The 23261-nt window shown below is 36.1% G+C and overlaps 2 protein-coding genes and 1 long non-coding RNA gene across 9 annotated transcripts; 2 read left to right on the top strand and 1 right to left on the bottom strand.

The window, feature by feature from the left end:
- Positions 1-66: 66 nt before the first annotated feature.
- LOC107046750 (tripeptidyl-peptidase 2) lies at positions 67-13385 on the top strand. 3 transcript variants are annotated; one of them, XM_015269454.1, is made up of 10 exons: positions 67-335; positions 548-676; positions 817-984; positions 1292-1452; positions 1538-1701; positions 2362-4480; positions 4804-4815; positions 5262-5485; positions 5938-6386; positions 12452-13385. In XM_015269454.1, exons 1-10 carry the CDS (start codon positions 174-176, stop codon positions 12659-12661), a joined length of 3798 nt encoding a protein of 1265 aa, XP_015124940.1. In that variant the 5' UTR covers positions 67-173; the 3' UTR covers positions 12662-13385. The 3 variants fall into 3 exon arrangements, with proteins under 3 accessions (XP_015124940.1, XP_015124939.1, XP_015124941.1); XM_015269453.1 differs by having other exon boundaries at positions 4801-4815; XM_015269455.1 differs by lacking the exon at positions 4804-4815.
- A 645-nt stretch (positions 13386-14030) lies between these two features.
- On the bottom strand, positions 14031-18905 carry LOC107046748 (E3 ubiquitin-protein ligase MSL2). Of its 2 annotated transcripts, none has more exons than XM_015269449.1 (4): positions 18150-18905; positions 17142-17374; positions 16720-16917; positions 14031-15645 (listed from the first exon to the last, which is right to left on the bottom strand). In XM_015269449.1, exons 1-4 carry the CDS (start codon positions 18730-18732, stop codon positions 15376-15378), a joined length of 1284 nt encoding a protein of 427 aa, XP_015124935.1. In that variant the 5' UTR covers positions 18733-18905; the 3' UTR covers positions 14031-15375. The 2 variants fall into 2 exon arrangements, with proteins under 2 accessions (XP_015124935.1, XP_015124936.1); XM_015269450.1 differs by having other exon boundaries at positions 17214-17374.
- Positions 18906-19415: 510 nt separating this feature from the next.
- Positions 19416-22985, top strand: LOC107046751. 4 transcript variants are annotated; one of them, XR_001461603.2, is made up of 5 exons: positions 19416-19716; positions 20116-20404; positions 20476-20728; positions 22392-22551; positions 22638-22985. It is a non-coding gene; the product is annotated as an uncharacterized LOC107046751 (long non-coding RNA). The 4 variants fall into 4 exon arrangements; XR_001461602.2 differs by adding an exon at positions 21726-21773 and having other exon boundaries at positions 20116-20728; XR_001461601.2 differs by having other exon boundaries at positions 20116-20728.
- The last annotated feature ends 276 nt before the right edge of the window (positions 22986-23261 follow it).

The following is a 23261-nucleotide window of genomic DNA, read 5'->3' as shown; positions in this document are numbered from 1 at the left end:
TGGATTTCCGAACCGTCAGCTTCATCTTCATCTTCGACCCTATGTTCATATATATAAGGCTGAAACACCACTAAGATAGCGTTTATAACGATTTTCTACCGTCACGGTGCGCGACAGAGGCCACTTCTGGATAAGACGATACAATAAGAATTAGAAATTTTTGAATTCATATTATGGGGGACGTCGTTGACTGTAATTTTCCCGTATGGGGACTTTTACCTAAGAAAGAAACTGGAGTTAGTCAGTATCTCATTAAATATCCGGAGTACGATGGTAGGGGTACCGTTATTGCTATCTTCGATTCTGGAGTCGACCCTGGTGCTCCTGGACTACAGGTAAACATATTTAGGCAATGGCTATTTTATGCCTTGTCATTCACTATTTGTTTACACATGATAATATTTATTTATATTTTCATAGTTTTCAATTTTGGATTATCCTTGGAGGGAATCACTATTGTATATAATAATAGTTCACTTGGATTTCGCCCATTGTTTTGCGAATATCATTTCTATTTTTAATATTTTCTTGATTTTTGTACTTTTAGGTGACGAGTAATGGAAAACCAAAGATTATAGCCCGGTTTGACTGCAGTGGGAATGGAGACGTGGATACCAGCACAATTGTACACTCAGAGGAGGGATACATTATTGGACTCACCGGTCGCAAGCTCAAAGTAATAATAATTCATTGCAATTTCATTATTCAAGTTATAATTTCAAATGGTTATTCCATCTCTACTCAATGTCTAGTTTTTGTAACATCATTATTCAATTATGTATTTAACTTAAAAATTGCATTCTATCTTTGTTTTAGCTGCCATTCAACTGGAAAAATCCATCTGGTGAATACCATATCGGTGTTAAAGAGGCTTACCCCCTTTATCCAGCGAAATTGCGTGAAAAAATAATAGCCGAACGGAAAAAAAAGTATTGGGACGATGGCCACAAAGCAGCACTTGCGGAAGCCACCCGAAAGTTTCAGGTTCTTAATAATGCGTTTTTTTTCTCACAAATCGTGAGATAAAAGCGAGGAGTGTTTGAAAAAAGTAGAATTTGAAACCAAGTCATCCAAAGATAGGGTTGTTGTGGGGACGTTGACACTAACGTGTTGTTAATTAGGGCATTGCGTATTTTTATCGTTTCAACGCCACGCTATATTTGTAATTGGCAATGTTTGATTCATTGAGTGTTTGAGAATTCAACTATTATGTAATTGTTTTGACGTTATCGATGATGGACTCACCTAATTTCTTGCGATATATTTGAAAAGATTTTTTTTTTTCCTATAGGAATTTGAGGCGAAAAATCCTAATCCAACTAGTGTCCAGGATAAATTAACAAGGGAGGAATTGGAGGCCCGTGTTGAAGTGCTCCAAAATGGTGAGAAGAGGTATCATGATGCGGGGCCTACTTACGATTGTGTTGTCTACCACGATGGTGACAATTGGAGGTAAATGATTGTGAGGGATAAATCAGTCCTATTAGAACAAATTGAATAGAACAATTTTTTATCGATGAAAATGGCCCCTAAACAGAGCGTGTATTGATACATCTGAGGAAGGAAACCTTGAGGCTGGAATTCATCTAGGAGAGTACTACCTCACTCAGAATTATGCTCCTCTCACTCAGCAAGATCAGTTGAACATCTCAGTAAATATTCATAACAACGGAAACATTCTTGAAATTGTTGGAGTATGCGGTAAGAAAAAATTAATGGAAATTTGTCATGATTCAATTGCATCAGATCAGTGATATAGCTATACAATAGTCAGTAAATGTGATTAGGTAAATCATTTAAAATGTAATTTTTTCCTCTTCAAAATATTTCAAAATATTAATCGACTTGAGAGACCTCATGAAACTTTCTGCTATCCAAGAATCACTGGTATTTGACGGATGTTATTTTTTTCAACACTGAACGAGTAATATGTTTTGTTCACAGTGTTTTTTAATGACAAAAACTAATAAGATTTGTTAGGGAAGAGTGGAGCAAATTAAATAGTCAAAAAATTACAGTTTTTGAAGACGCAATTGAAGCAAAAAAATTTTTGCTTATTAAATATTTTTTATCAGCTTTTTTTTTATTCTTTGGAGTATACTGATGAGAATAATAATTTTCCATTTTACAGAATGAAAAATTATTATTCTCAATAGAACTCCCAAGAATTAAAAAAAAAATGATAAAACAAATTTTTTTTTGCTTGAATTGCGTCAAACAGTGCTTTTTTTTATATTTCATTTTGGCCCACTCTCCCCTACGTTTAATCCGTTTGGTCTCCTTCAAAATTTCACTAGCGTTGTTGATTCTCAACATATATTTAAAAAATTCAAATAACATAATAATTAACCATCTTATTAGCAAGCCACGGGACGCACGTGGCGTCAATAGCAGCCGCCAACTTTCCCGAAAACAAAGAGCTGAATGGCATTGCCCCTGGAGCTCAAATAATCTCCTTGACAATCGGCGATAACCGCATCGACCCCATGGAAACTGGAACTGGTCTCGTTCGAGCAATGGTTTGGATAATGAAAAACAACAAAAAAGTGGACGTTATAAACATGAGCTACGGTGAGCAATCCCACTGGTCCAACACAGGAAGAATCATCGAGCTGATGAATGAAGTTGTCGATAAATACGGAGTCACCTGGGTCGCAGCAGCTGGGAATTTTGGTCCAGCTTTATGCACAATTGGCACTCCACCAGACATCAATACCATGAACATAATAAGTGTGGGTGCATATGTATCTCCAGATATGATGGTAGCCGAATATTCTCTCCGTGAAAAAATGCCAGGTATGCCGTATACGTGGTCCTCACGAGGACCAATGATAGACGGTGGTACTGGGGTGACTGTGTGTGCACCTGGTGGAGCCATAACAAGTGTTCCAAACTTTACTCTTCGTCAGAGTCAACTTATGAATGGTACCAGTATGGCCAGTCCACACGTTGCTGGTGCAATTGCCCTCCTTATCTGTGGCTTACGCGACAAAGCCTGTCCTTTCTCACCTTTCAGCATTAAACGAGCTCTCGAAAATTCGGCGCTATATATAGAATCATTGGACTCATTTGCCCAGGGTTCTGGTCTACTTCAGGTAGAACGTGCTTTTGAGAATCTAGTGGCGAACTGTCAGGCAATCGAGAGAGACGTACGATTTTCCATAAACTGTGGAAGCAATAACTCAAAAGGTATTCATCTCAGAACTGGAGTTATTGACCGACCAAAGGACTGTGCCGTAACAGTTGAGCCAATCTTCCTTGACACTGAGAATGTTGATGCATCTCGAAAAATCAATTTCAATCTCAGACTGTCATTAGTTTGTGATGCATCCTGGGTGCAATTTCCATCGCATTTTGAATTGATGCACATGTCTCGAGCTTTTACTGTGAGAATAGACGCTGTCAAACTGAATGACGGTGTACATGCCACTAATATTCGGGCCTACGATGTCACCAATGTTGAAAAAGGACCAGTGTTTACTATTCCTGTTACTGTTGTGCAACCCCTGACAATTCCAAAAACAATGAATTTACCGGACTTGCATTACAATCACGTTTTGTTCAAACCAAATACTATTAATCGCCACTTCATTTTCGTACCGGAGGACGCGACGTGGGCTGTTATCAAGCTCAAAAGCCACGACAAAGAAAAGACTGGGAGGTTTGCCATACAAGCTGTGCAGTTGAAGCCACGAATGGCATCCCGAACCCTGCAAATTAATAAAATGATAAACATTACTTCACAGTCTGAGACTGTGCAAGGATTTGCCGTTCAGGGGGGTTTGATTCTCGAAGTTGTTGTTGCCAAGTATTGGGCCAATCTCGGGGAAATTTATATTGATTATTCGATTGAATTTCATGGAATCCATGTAATCGATGGGAATGTTACAATGCAATCAGGCGATGGAATCCATCGAATGGAGCTTCGCAGTTCTCTCAGGAATGAGGAAATTGTACCGAGTGTAACATTGAAATCACTTGTTCAGGTTTTACGGCCTATCGAGTCGAAAATAGTGCCACTAGGTGAGAGGGATATTATTCCACCAGCACGTCAAATTTACGAACTGCAGTTGACGTATACATTCCACATTGCTAAGGCAACCGAAGTTACACCAAATGCTGCTTTCCTCAGTGATCTTCTTTATGAGAGTGAATATGAAAGCCAGCTGTGGATGCTTTATGACTCGAATAAACAGCTTTTGCACTGTGGAGATGCTTTCCCATGGAAGTACACCATTAAGAAGTTGGAGAAGGGAGATTACACCCTGAGGATGCATATTAGGCATGAGAAGAAGGATTTATTGGAAAAACTTACAGATATGGCGATTCTATTGAATCAAAAGCTGGGAAATGTCATTAATTTGGATGTTTATGCCAATCACTCACAGGCGATCATTTCGGGGAAGAAGATGGTCGCTGCTACTGTACCCCCGGGACATATTCTTCCGGTCTATATTGCTCCAATGAATAATGAAAATAAGTGAGTATAATGTTTTTACTAATATTTCTTAACATTTCAAAATCAGTAGTGAAGTGATAAAACTTGATGAAAAAAAAATACATTTTCAAATATTTCCAAATATATGCAATTATTTTGATAACCAATGGTGTCAAATATCAAACGGTGTTGTTTGTCGAAAATCTCTCTTGTTCTTGAGAAGAATCAACAACAATCAGTCATAATCTAGGTCGTTTTGGCACTTCGCTACCCAACTTCGCTACACAGAATTATTTTTTTGTATATAGCGAGATCATGTTTTAATTAAGATATTTTCTTTGGGTTCACTATTCAATACGAAGCAGCTCAGAATGCAAGTGAGTCGGTTTCACCTACACTTGATTGGTTTCGCTTAAGCTTCGCAGATCTTCCAACTTCATTCGCTTTTGCAAATGATTTGTCCATTTTTCCAAAGTGCATGGCTTTGTTCATGTTGAGCTCAAATTTTGCATTTATGTAATATCTTCTTCCTTCTAAATGATTTTAATTTAATAGTGAAGTAGTGAAATGTGATAAGTTGATCTCGTTCAAAGATCAGAATTTCTATTGAATATCTATGAATCGAAAATAGATAATGAAATTCTTATAGATACCTATGTTGTATCTATCATATCACTCTGTGATAGCAATAGTTCCTAGCAAAACTTTTCTTCATCAGATTCAAAGATATTTTGAAGACCACACATCTCGCTTTACTCTTTTCCTACTGACATTGAAGATGTAGAAAAACGGATATTAATCGATATATTTTTCTACTATCAAGGATATCAAAGGGAGCAACACTGGGAACCTACCTCCAGGGCTCAGTGACATTTTGCAAAGACGAGGCGCGGAAGAAAATTGACTGTTACACCTTCAAATACGTTCTATCTGAGGCAGCTAAAAAAGTACCACAAGTGGTTAAGTCGGATGATGAAAAGGTCAGCAAATGGGACGAGTATCAGGATACACTGAGAGATATGAAATGCACATGGCTGGCAAAATTAGGTAAATCTTTATGCTACAACCTTTTCTGCTTCGGTGAATTCAGTCGAGAGAAAAATTTTTAAGAACCAGGCAGATATCTCCAGGATCAATTAATCAAAGGCAACATGTCAATTTTTCAAAAAAACTAATGAACATGATGTTTATAAATATGTTACGAATCGACTTGTTATCGTCTAACAAGTTGACCTTGTTATTTGACTGAATTACCAAAGTAGTTTATATAAAAAAAAATCATTATGTATGCAGTTTATTTCATTCACGCTTTATTTTTATCTTTCCCAGCTCCATCGATCAGTAAGTGTATTTGTCGATTGCAAATCTATACTGTGACTAGCTGAATGTTTTAATCTCCCTCATTACATCCATTGCTTCTCCACTGTTTGAGAAAATTCTTAGGAATGGTGTGATATAATAGATGATTCAGAAATTCATTATTCTTTATCATTTTTCAGAGGCGACTGAACACGCAACAGCTTTGTACAATGAGCTCCGTACTACTTATCCTGAGCATTTACCCGTCCACACTGCCATGTTGACGTCCCTAGACTCCCCAGAAGCTAGACGGATACTTCCCCACGATGATCTCAGCGAAAGTGCAATAAGCTTTTCCGATCAAATAATCGACGTTGCTGACAAAGTTATTTCTGCAATCGATCAAGAAAAATTATTAGCATTCTACGGTATGAAACACGATCAGAGGCCAGATGCTTCGAAAATCAAATCAACGATGGACAAACAAAAGAATCTATTGATCGAGGCACTCGTGAAAAAAGGCTGTGCTTATTCAAGATTATATATTCATACTCGTAAGAGAGGTGAAACTGAAGCTGCTATGCATCTGTCTACGGTAACGCAAATTTGGAATGATGTACAAAAATACACTGAAGCCACAGATAACAAGGTATTATTTGTTTTATTACTTTTAATTATTATTTGAAGGCTCGGGAGGATTATCTTTGAAATGTGATCTTGGTTGTTTTTTTTATTTTGAGATTCTGAAATGATTTCTAATTGCTATTCAGTTTTACATAGCCCTAAAGTCTCCAAAAATTATGATTATACAATCAAAAAAACGCTGAAAAAAAGTTAAACATTTTCAAAGAGAGTTTTTGAATAATATTGGAAAATAAACCCAATAGGGAGGAAATTGCAAATTAATAATTTAATTTATCGAATAGCTGTTAGGTCGTCATTTGTCACAGTAGACAATAGCTGTTAGATCGTTAGTTACCATGATAAATTATCCATTCACTATTTCCTCTCTGTCGGACTTATTTCTTAATCTTAATTAAAAACGCTCTTTGAAAAGGTTCAGTTTTTTTTCTACTTTTCTTGATTGTATAATCATAATTTTTAGGGACTCCTGCGTGATGTAAAATCCAATGGAAATTGTAATATATTTTACATTATGAAGATAGAAAAACAATTGAGATAACGTTCGGAAGATAATCCACCCGGGTCTTAAAGTGATAATTTCACCCGTGGCTCACTTATACCCTTACAACATCGATAACCCGTGATGCATTCAACGTTCAGAAGTCAATTTTCAATAAAATCATAATGCAAACGCGAAGACCATAATAAATCAAATTGAATGTTTTTTTTCCGTTCATGCTGAAAATATGTGATTTCAGTGGCCATGGGAGTTGTAATATGTAGTGCATTGTAATCGACGCATTTAATGATTCTCTAATTTCTCTAAGAAATTATTGAGAGTATTTTTAGAAAATGTCGGTGTTAGTGCCCATATGTGCGTGCAAACTTTCGAGAAATTTCTTATGAGTCTTCACAATGAACAAGCAGAGGTTTAGGCCTATCAGACAGAAGGGATATGACCGTTACTTTTTGCGTTATTGATCTATTTCTTTTTTTTCTACCAATTTCATTGGTGAAAAAACGGCAACCTCATTCTACAGGGTGTCTCCGGGGACATATTGAACCTTTTGATGAAATTGATTCCATGCAAAAGGTTAGATAGCTCCGGAATCGCGCGGCAGATTGCGTCCATCCAAAATATCAACCTTCGATATTATAAGAGCTATAATCATACCAAATTTCAATTTGCTATCTCAATTTTGGATTCCGAATGGATCGTTGATTTTGACAATCTTCTAATTTTGCCTGGAAATTATGTAGAATGTCATGGAACGTGAAGATAGGATGCTTTTAGAAAATGTGTGTATGCATGTCTGTATGTGTGTGCGAATTTTACAAACGATTTTTACAAAACTTCATAGACGGACTAAAGTTAAAGCTAAAAATGTGAAATTTTGTCCCATAATTAGTATTATTGCGTCATACCTGTGTATAAAATTTTATGTCCATCGATTCAGCACATCCTGGCATAGAGCGATTAATCGAAAAATGTTTTTTAATGACATATCGTCATTTTATCAATGATTTTCACATGAGGATAACTTAAAAAGTCATATAATCAAAATTGATGTTTTTTTTTGCATTTTATATTATGTAATATTTGATGAAATGTCACAGCTGTCACAGAAACAGAGGCCTGTGTGGTCTATTTAAAAAGGTGTAAATCTTCGATGAAATGTTTTCATTAAAAGTATGGTCGTTAGTGAATGATGAGTCTATGAATAGTTTTCTGAGTAATTATCATTTGCAATATAATTAGAATTTTTATTCTCTTCTAATATTATAGCAAACAAAATCACAATGATAAAAAAAAATGGAATAGTTCAAAATCAATTAACTGTATACAGTGAACATTTATATTTTGTTCCTAACGAAATTGTCTCTATTTCTTCTTCATTAATTTTGATAACCTACGTCTGAATATCACGGTACAGAACTTTCATCTTCTCGTACTTAGTTATCCATATCCAGAAAAGTAGTTCATTGATCTCAATTTTTTCAATAATGAAATATGTTAAAGATACAATCTATCAGATAAAAGGAGGAAATTGAATAGAAATTGTGATATTTCTTTTTAGAAATCAGAATTGCTACGGATCCATCCGGAAGTTTATTACCAATGGAATTGATAGAGAAAAAAAATGAATAATGCATAAAGTAACGGTCACATGGCTTTTGTCGAGTAGACTTGCAGCCCTGCGTATTTTCTCAAGTTAAGGCCCGGGTGTACTATCTTTCGAATGTTATCTGGATTTTTTTAATCTTTCGTAATCCAAAATTGTCAATTGAGTGGTACATCATGTAGAAATTCCCAAAAAGTACGATAGAATGATAAAAAAAATAAAACAAATTCTGAACTTTTTCAACGAGCGTTTTTAATTGAGATTCAGAATGAGTTGAAAGAAGTGAAAATTACAAATTGCTGATTCGCTGTAGCAAATTATCTATTAGCTGTCATTTTCCATGGTGCATAACACAACACTAACTCCTCATGGGAAGTGACAGCTAGGTATCTCAATTTTCGAAACAGTGGTATGTAGTCATCTGCCATTTTTATGTGATAAAAGTGTGATTAAAAAATTCTCCAAAATATTACAACTTTTTTCGAAGAGCCTTTTCCGTAATAAATGTCTCTGTGTGGGAAAAAATTTACGAAATCAGTCTTCCCCCTGCATGATATTGGGTGACAGACCGCCATTTATCACCGCAAATCAGATACATTTTTTAATTTCTTGTTATTCAACTTATTCTGAATATAAATTAAAACTGCTCTTTGAAAAAATAAAGAATTTTTTCTACTTTTTTTAAATTATTTATTCGCAATTTTTCAAAACTTTTGCATGATGCAGGAATTAATTGACAATTTCAGATGACAAAAGATGAAAAAATCGTGATCGAGATAATGTTCGGAAGATAGTACACCCGGGCCTTAAAGTGTACAAAAATTTGTTTAAATCTGATTTTCGGAAAAGCTTGAAATTGGATGAATAGTTTTTGACATATTTGACGATATAGTTTTATACAAAAAGTTGAATATTTCCAAAACTACTCATTCGATTTCGCCTATCTGACATTCCAGTCTGTAATATAGTAAGAATTAAAATCCTACCAAATTTACACTTTTTATCTCAATTTTTTCGAGAGTTATCGGTGCCCACGCCGATTTCATCACAAAAATAATCATGTAAATTACTATACGACTCACCCTAGTTACTTTGGTATATTATGGTTCAATTTGATTGATATTATCATAAGGAATATTTTGACGCCAAAAAAGCTCTTTTGAAGTAGTAATTTTTTTAGATATTGAGAAACGAAAATGTTTTGAGGAATCTCTCTATTCCAAATCTAATGGACCTATTGAGCTGAAACTTGGCAGGGAAGTGCCCCTGAACAATACCAATTATGGACCGAAATTTCAGATTTTTAGCTATCAATTTAGTCCTTTTTGTGTGAAGATTTATGAAAAAATTCTTGGAATTTTGCACGCACATATGGGGGTACACACAAACATTTTCTCAAAACCTAATATCTCGACGTTTCATGACATTCTAAATTGTTTCCAAGTAAAATTAGAGCATCACAAAATCCATCGAAACGATGATTTTGACAAATCGAATTCTCACGCCTTTTATAACGATATCACCCATAATATAATAATTCGATTGCTGAAGAATGCTCACTCCACCGCTAAAGAATTGGTGTGAAATTCTTACTCCCATAGTAAGTCACATGGGCATTTTAGGAGCAAATACCACAGAAGACCTTTGCAGGGGAGGGGATATTTTTTAATCCTTGATATTTTCTCATAAAATTACTATAATTAATTTTACGATGTTCACAATCTTTTTATTCTGTTATGTTACCGCATCAATATTGAGTAAAAATGAAGTAACACACTATCCTTTCTCGGACTGTCGTATCCGATGGATATCTCCTGACATTTTCAGTTAACATTGGTAGACGGAAAAAAAATCCAGCAAGAAGAGCAAGAGTAGATTTGTTTGTCTATTTGTTCCCTTTTCCCCTAAATTAATAAACCGTGAAGCTCCCGGGTTAACTTTATTCCAAGTTTCCATTTCTAATCATTGTCAAGATTCAATTTATTTCCTTGATGTTACAAAAGTTTTTCTTTGTTTTACATCTCCACAAGCCTCCTCCTCCTCTATTTTACTAAACATTTTATTAACATAGTGCTGTGCACATAACCAACATATACTATAATATAATATATTTTTCTTTATTTTTAACCTTTCCCTTCTTATTTACACCCCATTCCCCCCTTCCCCCACTGCTCCTCCATCCTTTTCTGGTTCTTCTCCACCCTTCTGCTTCCATCCCTCTCTTTGGTTGCGTTTCGCTTTGTCTACTCCTCTCTCAGCGCCTTCTCTATCCTTCCAAACCTATCACAGTTTCTCTTCGTAGCGTGATCTCTGAGCTCCTCTATTATCCTTTCTCTCCAATGTCTTCGATTACTTTTCTGTCTCCATCTCTTCCACCATCTTTCATCATGTGGTCCTACTCTCCTCATTATCTCCTTGCAACTGACCACGTGCTCCAGTGACTCCTTCTCTTTCTCACATGCTCGGCATCTGTCATCCTCAAAGCCTTTCTTCCCTCCTCTTATTGCATTTCCACATCTCCATCTTGCCCAAGCCATTTTCTGTTCCATGTTTAATTTTCTATCCGTCCAGTACTCACACATCTCCGTGTTCTCCTTTATCTCTCCGTAGTGGTCACAGTATTTCGATTTTTCTATTCTCTCCCAATCCTTCTGTTTTTCTTGATCCTCCACTATCTCCACTATATCCTTCAGCCTTTTTTCTGCTTCTTCCTTCCTCCCCTCCCGCAGATGTTCCAGGAACTCTCCATCTCCTACTTCTCTCAGTCTCTCTATCACCCCTTGCCCCCAACTGGACGGTTGTCCATTCTTAATCCCCCTCAATTCCTCTTTCAGGCATTTTCTTGGCCATCTACTTTCTTCCATTCTGCTCAATTTTATTAGAAAAGCCGCTGCCCTTCTGACTGCTTCTACTTCTACACTGCTTACTCCTGCCTCCATTCTCCATATGTAGTCTGGTGTGTTTCTCGCCAGTCCCATGCTAGCCTTTGTATATTTCTTCTTTATCCTTTCTATGTTTTCCTGCCTTCTCCATCCCCACAGTTCTACTCCATATAGCGCCGCTGCCTTCACCGTTACTCCCATGAAATACAGCCTCTTCCTCAGTCCTCTTATCTTGCCTCTCCTCATTTCTCCCCAGGTTTTGTTCACCAGCGTCTGAGCTTTCCCTGTCAGTTTCTTGGCATGTCTCGAGTATGTGTTTTTGGTCGTGAACCAGAAGCCTAAATACTTGAATTCATTCACCACCTCCAGTTTCTTGCCTTTGTACTCCCAACTTTCTTTCCTCCTTCTTCCTCCGTTCCTGAACACCATTATCTTTGTTTTTTCCACACTCACCTCCATTTCATTTCCATCTGCCCACTTCTCCAATGTCTTTAACATCCTTTTCAACTCAGATCCCTCCTCTGCCACAATCGCTGCATCATCTGCATACATCAGGGTGAATATCTTCACCCCTGCCCCTGGTCCGATAGGCGTGCCTCCGTCTCCTCTCTTTTCCATCGCCTCTATCAGGTCTTGTATGAAGATATTAAATAGTATTGGGCTCAGTGGGCAACCCTGCCTCACTCCTCTGCCCGTCTGGAACTCCTCTGTCAATCCTGTCCCCGCTATCACCCTGTTTCTGGTGCCCTCATAAATTCTCTGTGCCATCCTCAAGAACTTTCCTACTATCCCTATCTCCTCCATCTTGTTCCAGAGTTTCCTTCTGTCCACCTTGTCGAATGCCGCTTTGAAGTCAATAAACGCTACATATAATTTCCCTCCTTTCTTCTTGAGTCTGTTCCCGATCAGCGTATTCAGTACAAACACCTGCTCCATTGTTCCTCTTCTTCTCCTGAATCCTGCCTGTGCCTCTGATAGTTTTTCCTCTTCCTCTAGCCACTTACCCAGTCTGCGTGCCATTATCGACGAGAGGATTTTATATCCTATGTCCATCTAATCATTGTCATTTCTTTCTATTTTCGAAGGTTCTGATCCTGTCCTTGTGGCACGCGCACATTAACAAACACTATGGACGTTACCTGAAACTCTTAGGACGTTATTACGAAGACAAACCACTCAGGGATATTGACGAAAAATTCGTTGAAATCACGAAAACTATTGGCTGGGATCATTGGGCAAAGCACATCAGTGGAAGTATACCAACGCGTCATTCTAAGACATACAGGCCATTTTGAAATGTGATTCAATAATCTATGTCATTCATATTTTCTAAAAAAAAAACTAACATTAATCTGGGTAAGAAGGATATACGTTTTGCTGAAGTGAAACTGCTTTTTTCACAAGGCCGATAACAAAAGAAAATTGTTTTCTATTATTTTCAAATGCACGATGCGCGGTTGTATAATTTATAATGAATTTACTTGTCTTTTTAATTATATTTAACAATTTCGATGAAATTCATCAGAGAAGAACTCGTACAGTGCTTCCTTCCCTAAAATGATCTCCACTGTGTTATAAAACAACACCTGAAGAGGTTCCACTTCAACAATTACGCAAGATTGATAGGTGCGAGGAACACAAGATCCTGAAGAACTCCAATCGCTGTGTGTGTCAAGTAGATTTGAATTATCTCATATTTTTTAAAGCCTGTTCATCTACGGTTAGTTTGCCTTCAGTAAAACGTGTGCAATTGTCCTTATCAATTGCTCTTAAAGTATCATGAACATTGCAATGATTCTCGAATGATCCTGTGAAGTTTAACTCGTGAAAAATAAATTTTGTAAACAATTTTAACACATTAATACTGATCACCATTTTTGGGGTGGAACATCTTCACACAATTGCTTAAAAGATGTAACCCTCATAAAATTGAATTAATAATTATCCTGGATTATTTTTATGAAAATGACTGATTCGAGGAGCATCAAAACAATCGTCAAATAAAAATGAAAACTTTGACATTTGGGTTATGATTTTGACTAGCAGGATTGCCAGTACCTTACCTGATAGAGGATTCTAAGATCATCTGGAGTATGTTGAAAGTTCTTACAAAATACTAGAATCTTTTGGAGCATCTTTTGGAAAGAAAAGTAGGGATTTTGTTTTAAACATTCTCACGCTTTTATGAGTGAACCAAGAAATGATTCTTAGCTAGAAATGTATTCTACTCTATCCGGCTGCGGATGAAATAGATAAGAGATCTTTACTCTGCTGAAAAGTTATGTAAATCACAATGTAAATAAATCAACCCACAGGTTTGCCATTTTCCAACTTAGAAAGGACATAGGTTCTCAGTCGAAAAATGGGGTCCAATTTAACCGGAGCCGGATAAAGTAAGGAGAGTACATTTCTAGCTAAGGATCATATTTTTTGACTCACTCAAAAAAGCGTGGGAGTGTTTAAAAAAAATCCCCGTTTTGCTCAATATATATAGCTACGCTCGAACCACGTTAACAATGCTTGAATAAGGGAAAAGTTTTCCGGATTATCCCTGAATCTCTCATGAGCTTCTGCACCGTTCAAAGCCATTCTAGAAGTTTATTAATCATTTTCTGATTTTTTTTTCGATTATAATTTTAAGCAATTAAATGAATACATACGTGGTAAGTAAAAAATATGTTTATTCTCCTCGTTCGTGTCATGACATCACGCACGTACCTACGGGGATACATGATGAACAAAAAATACTATGCAAGTTGATGTCAATCACATTGATAACCCTCCCATCCATTTTTTTTTCATTTTTATTTTTTTTGTAATTATGTAATGTAATTACTTATTGCTGATACGAAGTATTACTCTGGTAAATAAATCGCGCTCCACCACATTTGTGGAAACTCATTGTTCCAGTTCAACTGAATATTCAAGGCCATTTTGACATGTGCAGGATTGAAACCTTTCAAATTATAATTTATATAAATTCATAATTTTGTACTAGAATTTCTTTACTTCATGCTTCTTTTCCAATAATTCCAATTTCCTTAATGACAAGACAATAAATCTTGAAACTCGAGCCTTGCCGATGCCAATTAACAATCATAATTATAAATTTACAATTTCTAAGCATCTAATAAGTTGACTCTACACAATGATCAAATTAATTGCAGTATTTCAAAATGGATTTCTTTTCTTAAAAAAAAATCTAGATATCCTTTCGAGTCTTATTGCTGTAATTTACATATTGGAATTATAGTTCATTGAATAACAGCGGTTGCAAAAAATGAATACTCCCTATGCAGAATTATCTCATCAATCATGTGATGAGGGAGAAGAAATTAGGGATGAATTAATTATTGTGATCATCTCGATACTGATGAATTAAATGGAAAATATGAAATATTAGAGAGATATTAACAATGCTGATCTAATTTTCATGATTGTGACATTTTATTAATGCTGGATTTGTGGTCACCACGAGCCGTGTTTATTCGGTGGTCGTTATCAGTTTAAATTTCTATACGACAAATTTGGCCAACGTTGTTATTGTTTCTTCGATATTCATCCTCCATCGTCCATCTTGTTATGGATGAAGTTGTACCAATGAATGTGTAGTGAGTATATAAAATCAATCGTACCATCCTTCACGAATTTTTCCTAAGTGACATACTTGCTGTCTCCATTGGATATCCAGATTTTTGTCTGCACTCATTCTCATAACAAATCGCAGTGATTGAAAGAATGATATTAAAGTAGTGCTTTCAGCATTAGATAGAATTGTACAAAAAATCTGTGAATTCTTACAATGATTCTACTTAAAAAACTATCTAATCACACAGGTCCTATGATTACACACTTTTACACTTTATACAAATTTTACGCTCCAAAAAAGTTATTGCGAAGTAAAGAACTTTCATATCGCTATTCGTAATAACACTCGTAGTAACACCGATTTGATACAACTTGATGATGAGAATCAAATGAACGCTCAAAAGCGTTATCAATTGCGCTGTCACACGTCAATTTGTATATCACTGTCTTCAGCCTCACTCTCGGTACTTACCATTGCGTCTTCACCGACTAGCAATGCAGCTGGAAGATTCTGGGGGACATTGTCAATGTCTAATCGAGGAGTGGAATAAACGTTTAGCACTTGGATTGTTGTTGGTGATGTGGAGAGATGCTGTACTGAACTCAGAGGATCTGCTGTTAATGTGTCACAGTCTAGAGGTGTTGACAGTTGTAATTGAAGATTGTGAAGTTCTGGGATGTGAGGCCGAATCTGTGAAGCAGAGGAAACAATTTCTCTTAAAAACAGAAGTAAATCAATTTAATTTCAGAATTTGTTTTTTGTGATTCTCTTTTAAGGGTATTAGGACGGGATTACTTTTCTACAAAAAATGGAATTCGATTATATCTTGAGTTTTTAATTGCCAATGTAGGGACATAAAAATTCGTTCTATTATACAAAAATTTCAATTTTTTAATCACGATTTCTAACTAATTAATCTTTTTTTTTAATTCACATAATATGATTTTAATTTGAAACCGTTTGATATAACATTGAAAAATACTAGTTTCAAGGTTTCAAACTTTTATTTGATTTTTTGGGGAGAAAAACGCAGTTTTTCATAAGGGCCCTTGTTAAATTTTACAAATTACTATTACTATTACTATTACTCTTAGTCGGTAAGAGTGCCCGGCGCGTATCTGGGAGACCCGGGTTCAATTCCCGGCTGGGTGAAGCGGAAATTTTTTCTCTCTAAATTCTAATTCTCTTAGAATTTTTTTTTAGGTTTTAGGTTACCACGTAAATGGTTTTCACCAGCCATTTGCCATTTCGTGGACGAATTCAAGTTATAAACGCTTTAAACCTGATTTATTTTTCTCAGAAGAATTTACAGATTTCCAGCAAAAACTAACGTTTAAGTGAAATAGCGAGGACCAATGAGTCAACTGAACTCCCTGGTGAGTTTTTTTTTATAAATATGCTCGGATCCAAAGGAGAACGGAGCATTTCCATTGCAGATATTTTCCAAAAAGCTCCAAGAAAAAAAAAATTTCTACCAAAATTTTGATACTTCCATTGCATTCCGAAATATATGGAAAAATTTTTTCCGTACTGACCTTCACTTTTCCCAGTTCGGGGATTGGTATTGACCCTTCGCCGAACTGGCAAAAGTGAAAGTCACTACGGAAAAATATCGTTCGCGCCTACTGCCTAGTGCCACAGGGGTTTTCGACGCGAAATATACTATTACCAGTTGGCTTATGAATAAATTTATTTTTTTACTTCACTACTGGATTCCAAATGGCAGAGACGAAAGTTATGAATTCATTAATGATCCTTAATTACCTTGAGACCATCAGCCGTATGTGGATTTCTACATCCTCTGCATCTGCATTCTATGCACGGTTTACTCTCAACGTAACATGGACACCTTTGACCACAGCATGTTAACTTCCCAGGTATTGCTGTTGCGTTCCCACAGCGACACCCTTTTCTCTTACTTCTTGTTGAACTAGATCGTGGCTTTTTGAAGCCTGTCGTTGACTGAATCACAAAATAGTTCACAATTAGTCAACATGAGAGTATAGATACGACACATGTAGGAGCTTGATGTGTGCATGCATCCATGTCACGTGAAATATTTATTGACAGCGAAAAGGGCATTAGTTATGTTCAATTTTAGAGATAATATGTGACACGGTGGTTAAACTAATATTAATAGAGATGCAAAATTAATTTGAAAGATTGGTCTGTGGGGATAAAATTACTTTGCTGCCCTTCGAAGACTTTTTCGGAGAAGTAGTTCCGTATGAAAGATGTGAAGATGGAATGCATTTTACCCCTCCTACATTAGTCCGCGTTGTTCCGTCATCCTGCTGTATAATGTCAGTGTCTTCTACAGCTGCAGCTTTTCTTTTTATCGTTATCTTATTACCAGAGCCAGCATACATCACAGAATATATTGAGGAGCCATTGGAGACGGTTCTAATTGCAGGTGATTCTGTAAAAATAGATATTTTTTCAATAAAAATATACCCATCTTAGTAAATTTCTAAATGTATTCTTTGACCGATGAATTGATGAACAATTTGGTGTCGGCCTGTGCGGTAAGTAGTAGACTTTAAGATGGAATAAAATAAGACAACAAAAGTCCAACTATGTTGAGACTAAGCCCGACGTTTCGGCCCTTGTGTGCAGGGCCATCATTTATTGAGATATAACTAAGGTGTTATCAAACTCAGTACAAACCCAGACGTCCATGAGCCCATGTTCGTGGGCAGATTTTTAAACTGTCACTACGAACACCGACAATTGACTATCCTGACTGTCCTGACTGATCTGCCCACGAACATGGGCTCATTGACGTCTGCGTTTGTGATGAGTTTGATAACACTTTAGTTATATCTCAATGGATGATGCCCCTGAGGATGTTCCTGCATAGAGGGACCGAAACGTCGGGCTTAGTCTCAACATAGTTGGACTCTTGTCTTATTTCATTCCGTCTTAAAGTCGGCTACTGACCGCACCGGCCAACACCAAATTGTTTATAAAAATATAGCAACTCAAAATTTTTGGGATAAAATTTTTCAAGGGAATGGGAATAATGATTTATGGTGGTGATCATATCTATGTTCACAAATTCAGATAGAAAAGAGATGGATATTGGGAAAATAATGACAACGCTGATTAATTTGTCTTGAGTGCAATGAAAGATTACCTAAAGAATTTTCATCAATTATTCTAGCCCTGAGAAAATTGTTGGAAATGATATTTACCAGGTACGTTTTGTGGAAGTGTTTCGCTAGAGGCTTGAATGGTATTTCCTTGAGTCTGTGTCGATGTAGTGCTCGTATAAACACAAGGGAGTATGCTATAAGCGGACTTTGATAGTCCAGCATTGCTTTTAAACTCGTCCTTGAAACCGGTGCCCTCCTGAATAAGTTCCATGAGACTGCCAGCACCCACACTAGATGCCCCATTGCTCGTCACATTGGAAGACACAGAAACAATGAGATTTCTGTAAATACTCGTGCTCGTGAGATACTCGCAGAGTTTTTTATAACACTGTAACAGTATCCTCAACTGCACATTCTCCACATATTTGTCATAATCCTTGCACCAACCACAGGATGGCTTTAATTTTTTACGTCCGCCACGGCAACAACGACACACGTGATGTTGACAATTGGTTTCGGTGGGTGTGAGAGGTTCAATGAGAAGATTTGAGCACACTGTGCAACTCAAACTCTGGCGCAAATATGGTACAAGCCTGTATAAATCGGTCCAAGAATTTGGATCCTCCGAGTCGGCTTGTAATACTAGGCGACACGTAGACACATAAAGACTCGTTGCATTCATTTTTTGGCTTTATAGATTCACCTTTTATGATGCTAATTAACATCCACCATCTTTTGACTTGATACTGTCAATTAATTGTTAAAAATTAAACAAAGAATAACAAAACGATTGATCCTAAACATTTTACCCAACAGTGTAACCATTCTCTCACACAAACAAAACATCCGCCATGTTTGAAAGTTTTTTTTCAACTGAAGAACATGTTTCCAATGGTTGAATTTCGTCGCTGGTGCCTTATGGCGAGGGAAAGGATGGAGGCAGCGGAACCAATCGGCGTACGGATTGGGCGTAAGCCGCATCTTCAAAGAATTGTTATGTAGTACCTGTAGGGATTGATATGACCTTAGCCGACAGATGATTGATTATGAAAAAAAAAAAATTCAGGTCGTTTGTACTACGTCTGTACATGATTGTTCTAAGATCAGAACCGTTTGTTCCTCTTCCAATTATTTATTAAAAAATAATGAAAAAATGGCCCATGTACTTGGCCGACACACATTAAAAATTATGTTTCCCTGTTTTTTTGGGATTGTTCGGACCTAGAATCGTTTGTATTTTAATTGTTTGTCAATTTTATCGTTTGTTCTTGATAATTTTCTCGTTATTTATTGTAATTACGACAATTGAGTCCGATTCGTCAACTGACACCGGCGGACCACAGGTGTTATCTAAGATGGCGGGGGATACCACCCATACCACCTACCACCACCGTCCTTTTTTCAACATTTCATTATTAATTAATCATGAAGCAAAGAATGTAATGGTTTTTCATATTGGTTGGGTATAAATCTTTTGGTTAAATATAACAGTGATGTTAAAGTGTACAAAGTGTTCTCAATAAATTAAATATATCAGCCATAACCTCCAATGAATGCATTTTGGAGTAAACCAGCTCAATTGACATGCGATAACATTTTCTAAAATCAAGTGATCCGACCAATACTCATAAAAATTGATTGGGAATTAGGATAACAGTGAAGAAAGGTGAGGTTCAATTATCATCAAAGCATTTCATCAGTAAGGTTATGGAACGACGAGGTTAGGGATGGTCAATCACTTCTCCTCGGAGATTAGTTTGTGAAGTATTTGAGAACACAAAAATTGATTGTACAAATACAGCGATCTTCTCTTCATAGGCCCACTGATAGTACTATTTACAATAACTGATTTGCATCTCATTCTACTCATGCAAAGAGGATACTCAAACAGAAAAATCTTTACGAACATCACCAACTAAATCATCAACGTCTTCGTTCCTCATCCAGAATCTAGAGCAGTCACAGCCTCAGATAATTTATTCTCTTGAATGGTGACCTGCACTGCTGGACACACATCAACCTGTATTCAGAGTCAAACTATAATCCTTTTTAATCCTAATTTCAGGGATGTTTTCCAAGCTTCACCTCTTAGGAAAATTGTGGTCATGGAAGTAAGGACAACACATCACTCACTGGGACCATTCCCATTCAAAACTAAGGACTCAAAATTTTTGTACATACGGATATAATAGAGAGATTAATAGTGTATACACTCAGAAAGGCCTAACTCGCGAAGTTATGGCGTCGACAATTCATTCATTCAATCCTCAGCCCCCGTAGAAGGACCCCTGGACTACAAGACAGGGTCTTCGAATGAGTCAACATCTCATAAGCATTTAGTGTCAAAATACAAGGTGAGAAGAACGAGGAGGACAACACGAGACTGAGCTACCACTAATCAAGGACTTCCATTTTCTATGTGAAGGGGTTGGCCCTTGACCCTATCGTCGTTTACTACCCTGAGGAACTCAAATGGCCATTAAGATGTCCAATCAGTCCTTTGCGGTTGATGCACAGTCTGTTGTTGACTCTCTGCACGAAACCCTATGTCATGAGAATGTAATTATGGAATCGCGGAACGAAACCGCTGTTGCAGTGTTTCGTTCTGTTGACTGATGTACTTGTTTGCATCTGTGGGGCACACATTTTTAATGTTAAAATTCGTCCGTCACCCACTGGTAATTTTTTTTCTCTATTTTTTAATTAATAGATAAAACAGGATGAATCAATTTCATTCTCAGATCTTTTAGTTTTTAGAAAATAACTTAGGATTTAATGGAGACAATGAAAGTTGTGAAGATCTGAATTGTAGTCTGTGAAAAAATTTTTTTATTCCTTTGACAAGTACATCTTTGATCATGTTCGAAACTCATGGCTAAAAAGTTTCTGAACTAAGGGCCTGGTGTTGAGAGGAAAGAAACTTTCGTCAATAATTTTTGTTGTTACATCTTTGTAGTCAAATATTTTGAATTTGATACGAAGAAATTGTTGACCTAATTGATTCAACTAGAATAGATTTCTTCTCATGAAAGAAGTAAAGAATTTCATATCGAAAGTTCTTTACTTTGTCAGCGTAGATATTCTACTCTCAAAAATTGTTGAGTCTTCAGTTTACTAATAGAAGTCGAGAAACATTGGTCAAACAACTTTTTTCATCAGGGCAGATCAGATGTAGATCTATCAAGATGAGCTCCTTATTGAAATCTATAAATTTTTACTTGTCGAAAATGATAGTCGAATGAAAAATGAAAAGTCAGGCAAGTGAAAAGAGAAAGTATCAAAGATTTCCATCATTGAAATTAGGTGATACATTTAAAAAAATTAGAAAGGAGTCTGAAAATTAGCAATAAACTGAATTCGAAAAGTTACCCCGTTGAATTTTATAGTCGTTCATTTCTAAAATTCGAGAAGAGATTCATCTGAATTAAGAATTAATTACAGAAAATGAGTGAGATGTATCTAAGAATCAAACCTTTATTTCCTTTTTGATAAATTCTAAAAAATATACTGAGATCATTGTTTCACATTTCATGCCTACAAAAAAGATATCAACCATTTTAGTATCTCTCACATTCTGAGAATATTCAACAAAAAATTAAGTCATATCAACTCATGTCGTTTTGATATTTACTGAGTATCAAATCGTAACTAATAAGATACTTTCATTGCTTGCAGAAAAATCAGCAATAGAATTATGGAAATGAGCTCAGTATTTCACTTTCAGTACGTAAATATGAAACAAAAGAGTTGAATTAATGCGACGAGATAATGAATTAATACTAAAATCAATTTTCGTGTCATTAGATGCTTAACAGTGTTTGGCACTTTAGCAGTATTCATGGCTAAACTAATAAAATTCAAACTTGACGAAGTAACGACGATTAAACTCGCTTTCTCATGCTTCCATTCGTCTACAAAACATTCCTACTCAACAGCATCACATGGCCCGACGGATCCAACGTACATAATTGCAGAACGAATTTACTGACATTTTAAATAACAATTCTTTACAATCATAGCTTCACTGACATTTCAAATAACAATTCTATACAATCATAGTTGGAAAAATTTCATATAAAAAATGTGTCTTGACATTTGAAGGACAAGGAAAAACCTGGCCAGGTTCAGTAGAAGTGAGAGTATCATGAATAGTTTTAAAAGAGAATGTCAAAAATCCTTTCATAGAGGTCCTTTTCGACAAAGAAACGTCTATTGACATTTCTATTCAACACGTCTATTGTTATTTGTCCCACAAATAACCAATTATTCAGTTTACTTCATAATTCTGTGATTCAACATTCGCGTATTGAAAATTTCATTTTCCTATTTTTTGTTCTCTAGGTCAACGAAATAACATCTCGTATCCTTCGCTGATTGGTGCAACACCTTGGAAATTAGCGCAGATTATGGTAAAAGCACTATGATCTATGAGCCTGCTATTTTTCGTGGCTTCCTTAAAGAGACCTTTCTCTATCAGAACACTGCACTATATTTATAATAGGTACTAATAAACATAATAATTAATTACTCAAATTACCCTTTTCATGAAATTATTCAGGATGAGACCAAAAATTAATACTTTTTCAGATATTGGAGCCTCCTTACCAAGTGCTTGTATCCAGCTGAGGACATTAAAAATCATAATCGCGTAAAATTCGTGTAAAAATCCAATTTTAATTTACAAAAAACTTGTCATTGGAAAGTGGTAGAAATTAACTCACATGAATAATAAATTGTAATGACAACATATTCTCGTGGCATTTTCACTCCAGACATATTCTAATGTAATTTCCAGCATTACAATGCTCTACCCCAAGGTAATTTGATTTACTTTGAAAGGAAAGGTGAATGAACAAACTTTGATTAAAAATTGATATTTGCAAGGACTGAAAATGAACGCCAATAAATTTGAAATTCTGACGTGATTGACAACAATATTACTTGAAAAAAAATCTTGTGTTTCCTGTCCTTATCTTCAATATTTTAGCATTGGAGTTCACGACTGATCAACAATTAGTAATTCCATTCAATATAGAGTATTGTTTTATGAACAAAAAAAGAAAACAAAAAGAAATACTTCAAAATATACCACAAATGATATTGCTGTTGTAAAATACCATGTAATCTACTCATGGTATTTGCACCAAGGAAAACGCTTGATTTTTTAAAGGTTTTCGAACTTCGCTTGCATCTTCAGTGTCTTGGCCTCGT

Source organism: Diachasma alloeum, unplaced genomic scaffold, assembly GCF_001412515.2.
Source record: "Diachasma alloeum isolate Michigan unplaced genomic scaffold, Dall2.0 Dall_scaffold_01865, whole genome shotgun sequence".
In the NCBI taxonomy this organism is placed as follows: Eukaryota; Metazoa; Arthropoda; class Insecta; order Hymenoptera; family Braconidae; genus Diachasma; species Diachasma alloeum.
Note: the sequence above shows the minus strand (reverse complement) of the source record. Positions and strands in the feature narration are given on the sequence as shown.

Bases quoted from the DNA above. Each gene is read 5' to 3' on its own strand.
- LOC107046750 (XM_015269453.1), top strand. From the start codon at position 174: ATGGGGGACGTCGTTGACTGTAATTTTCCCGTATGGGGACTTTTACCT. The intron at 677-816 runs GTAATAATAATT...TCTTTGTTTTAG, and splicing joins TCACCGGTCGCAAGCTCAAA to CTGCCATTCAACTGGAAAAA. The intron at 5,486-5,937 runs GTAAATCTTTAT...ATCATTTTTCAG, and splicing joins CACATGGCTGGCAAAATTAG to AGGCGACTGAACACGCAACA.
- LOC107046748 (XM_015269449.1), bottom strand. From the start codon at position 18,732: ATGAATGCAACGAGTCTTTATGTGTCTACGTGTCGCCTAGTATTACAA. The intron at 16,918-17,141 runs GTAATTTTATCC...TTTGTGATTCAG, and splicing joins AGTCTTCGAAGGGCAGCAAA to TCAACGACAGGCTTCAAAAA. The intron at 15,646-16,719 runs GTAATTAAGGAT...TCTGCTTCACAG, and splicing joins ATACGGCTGATGGTCTCAAG to ATTCGGCCTCACATCCCAGA.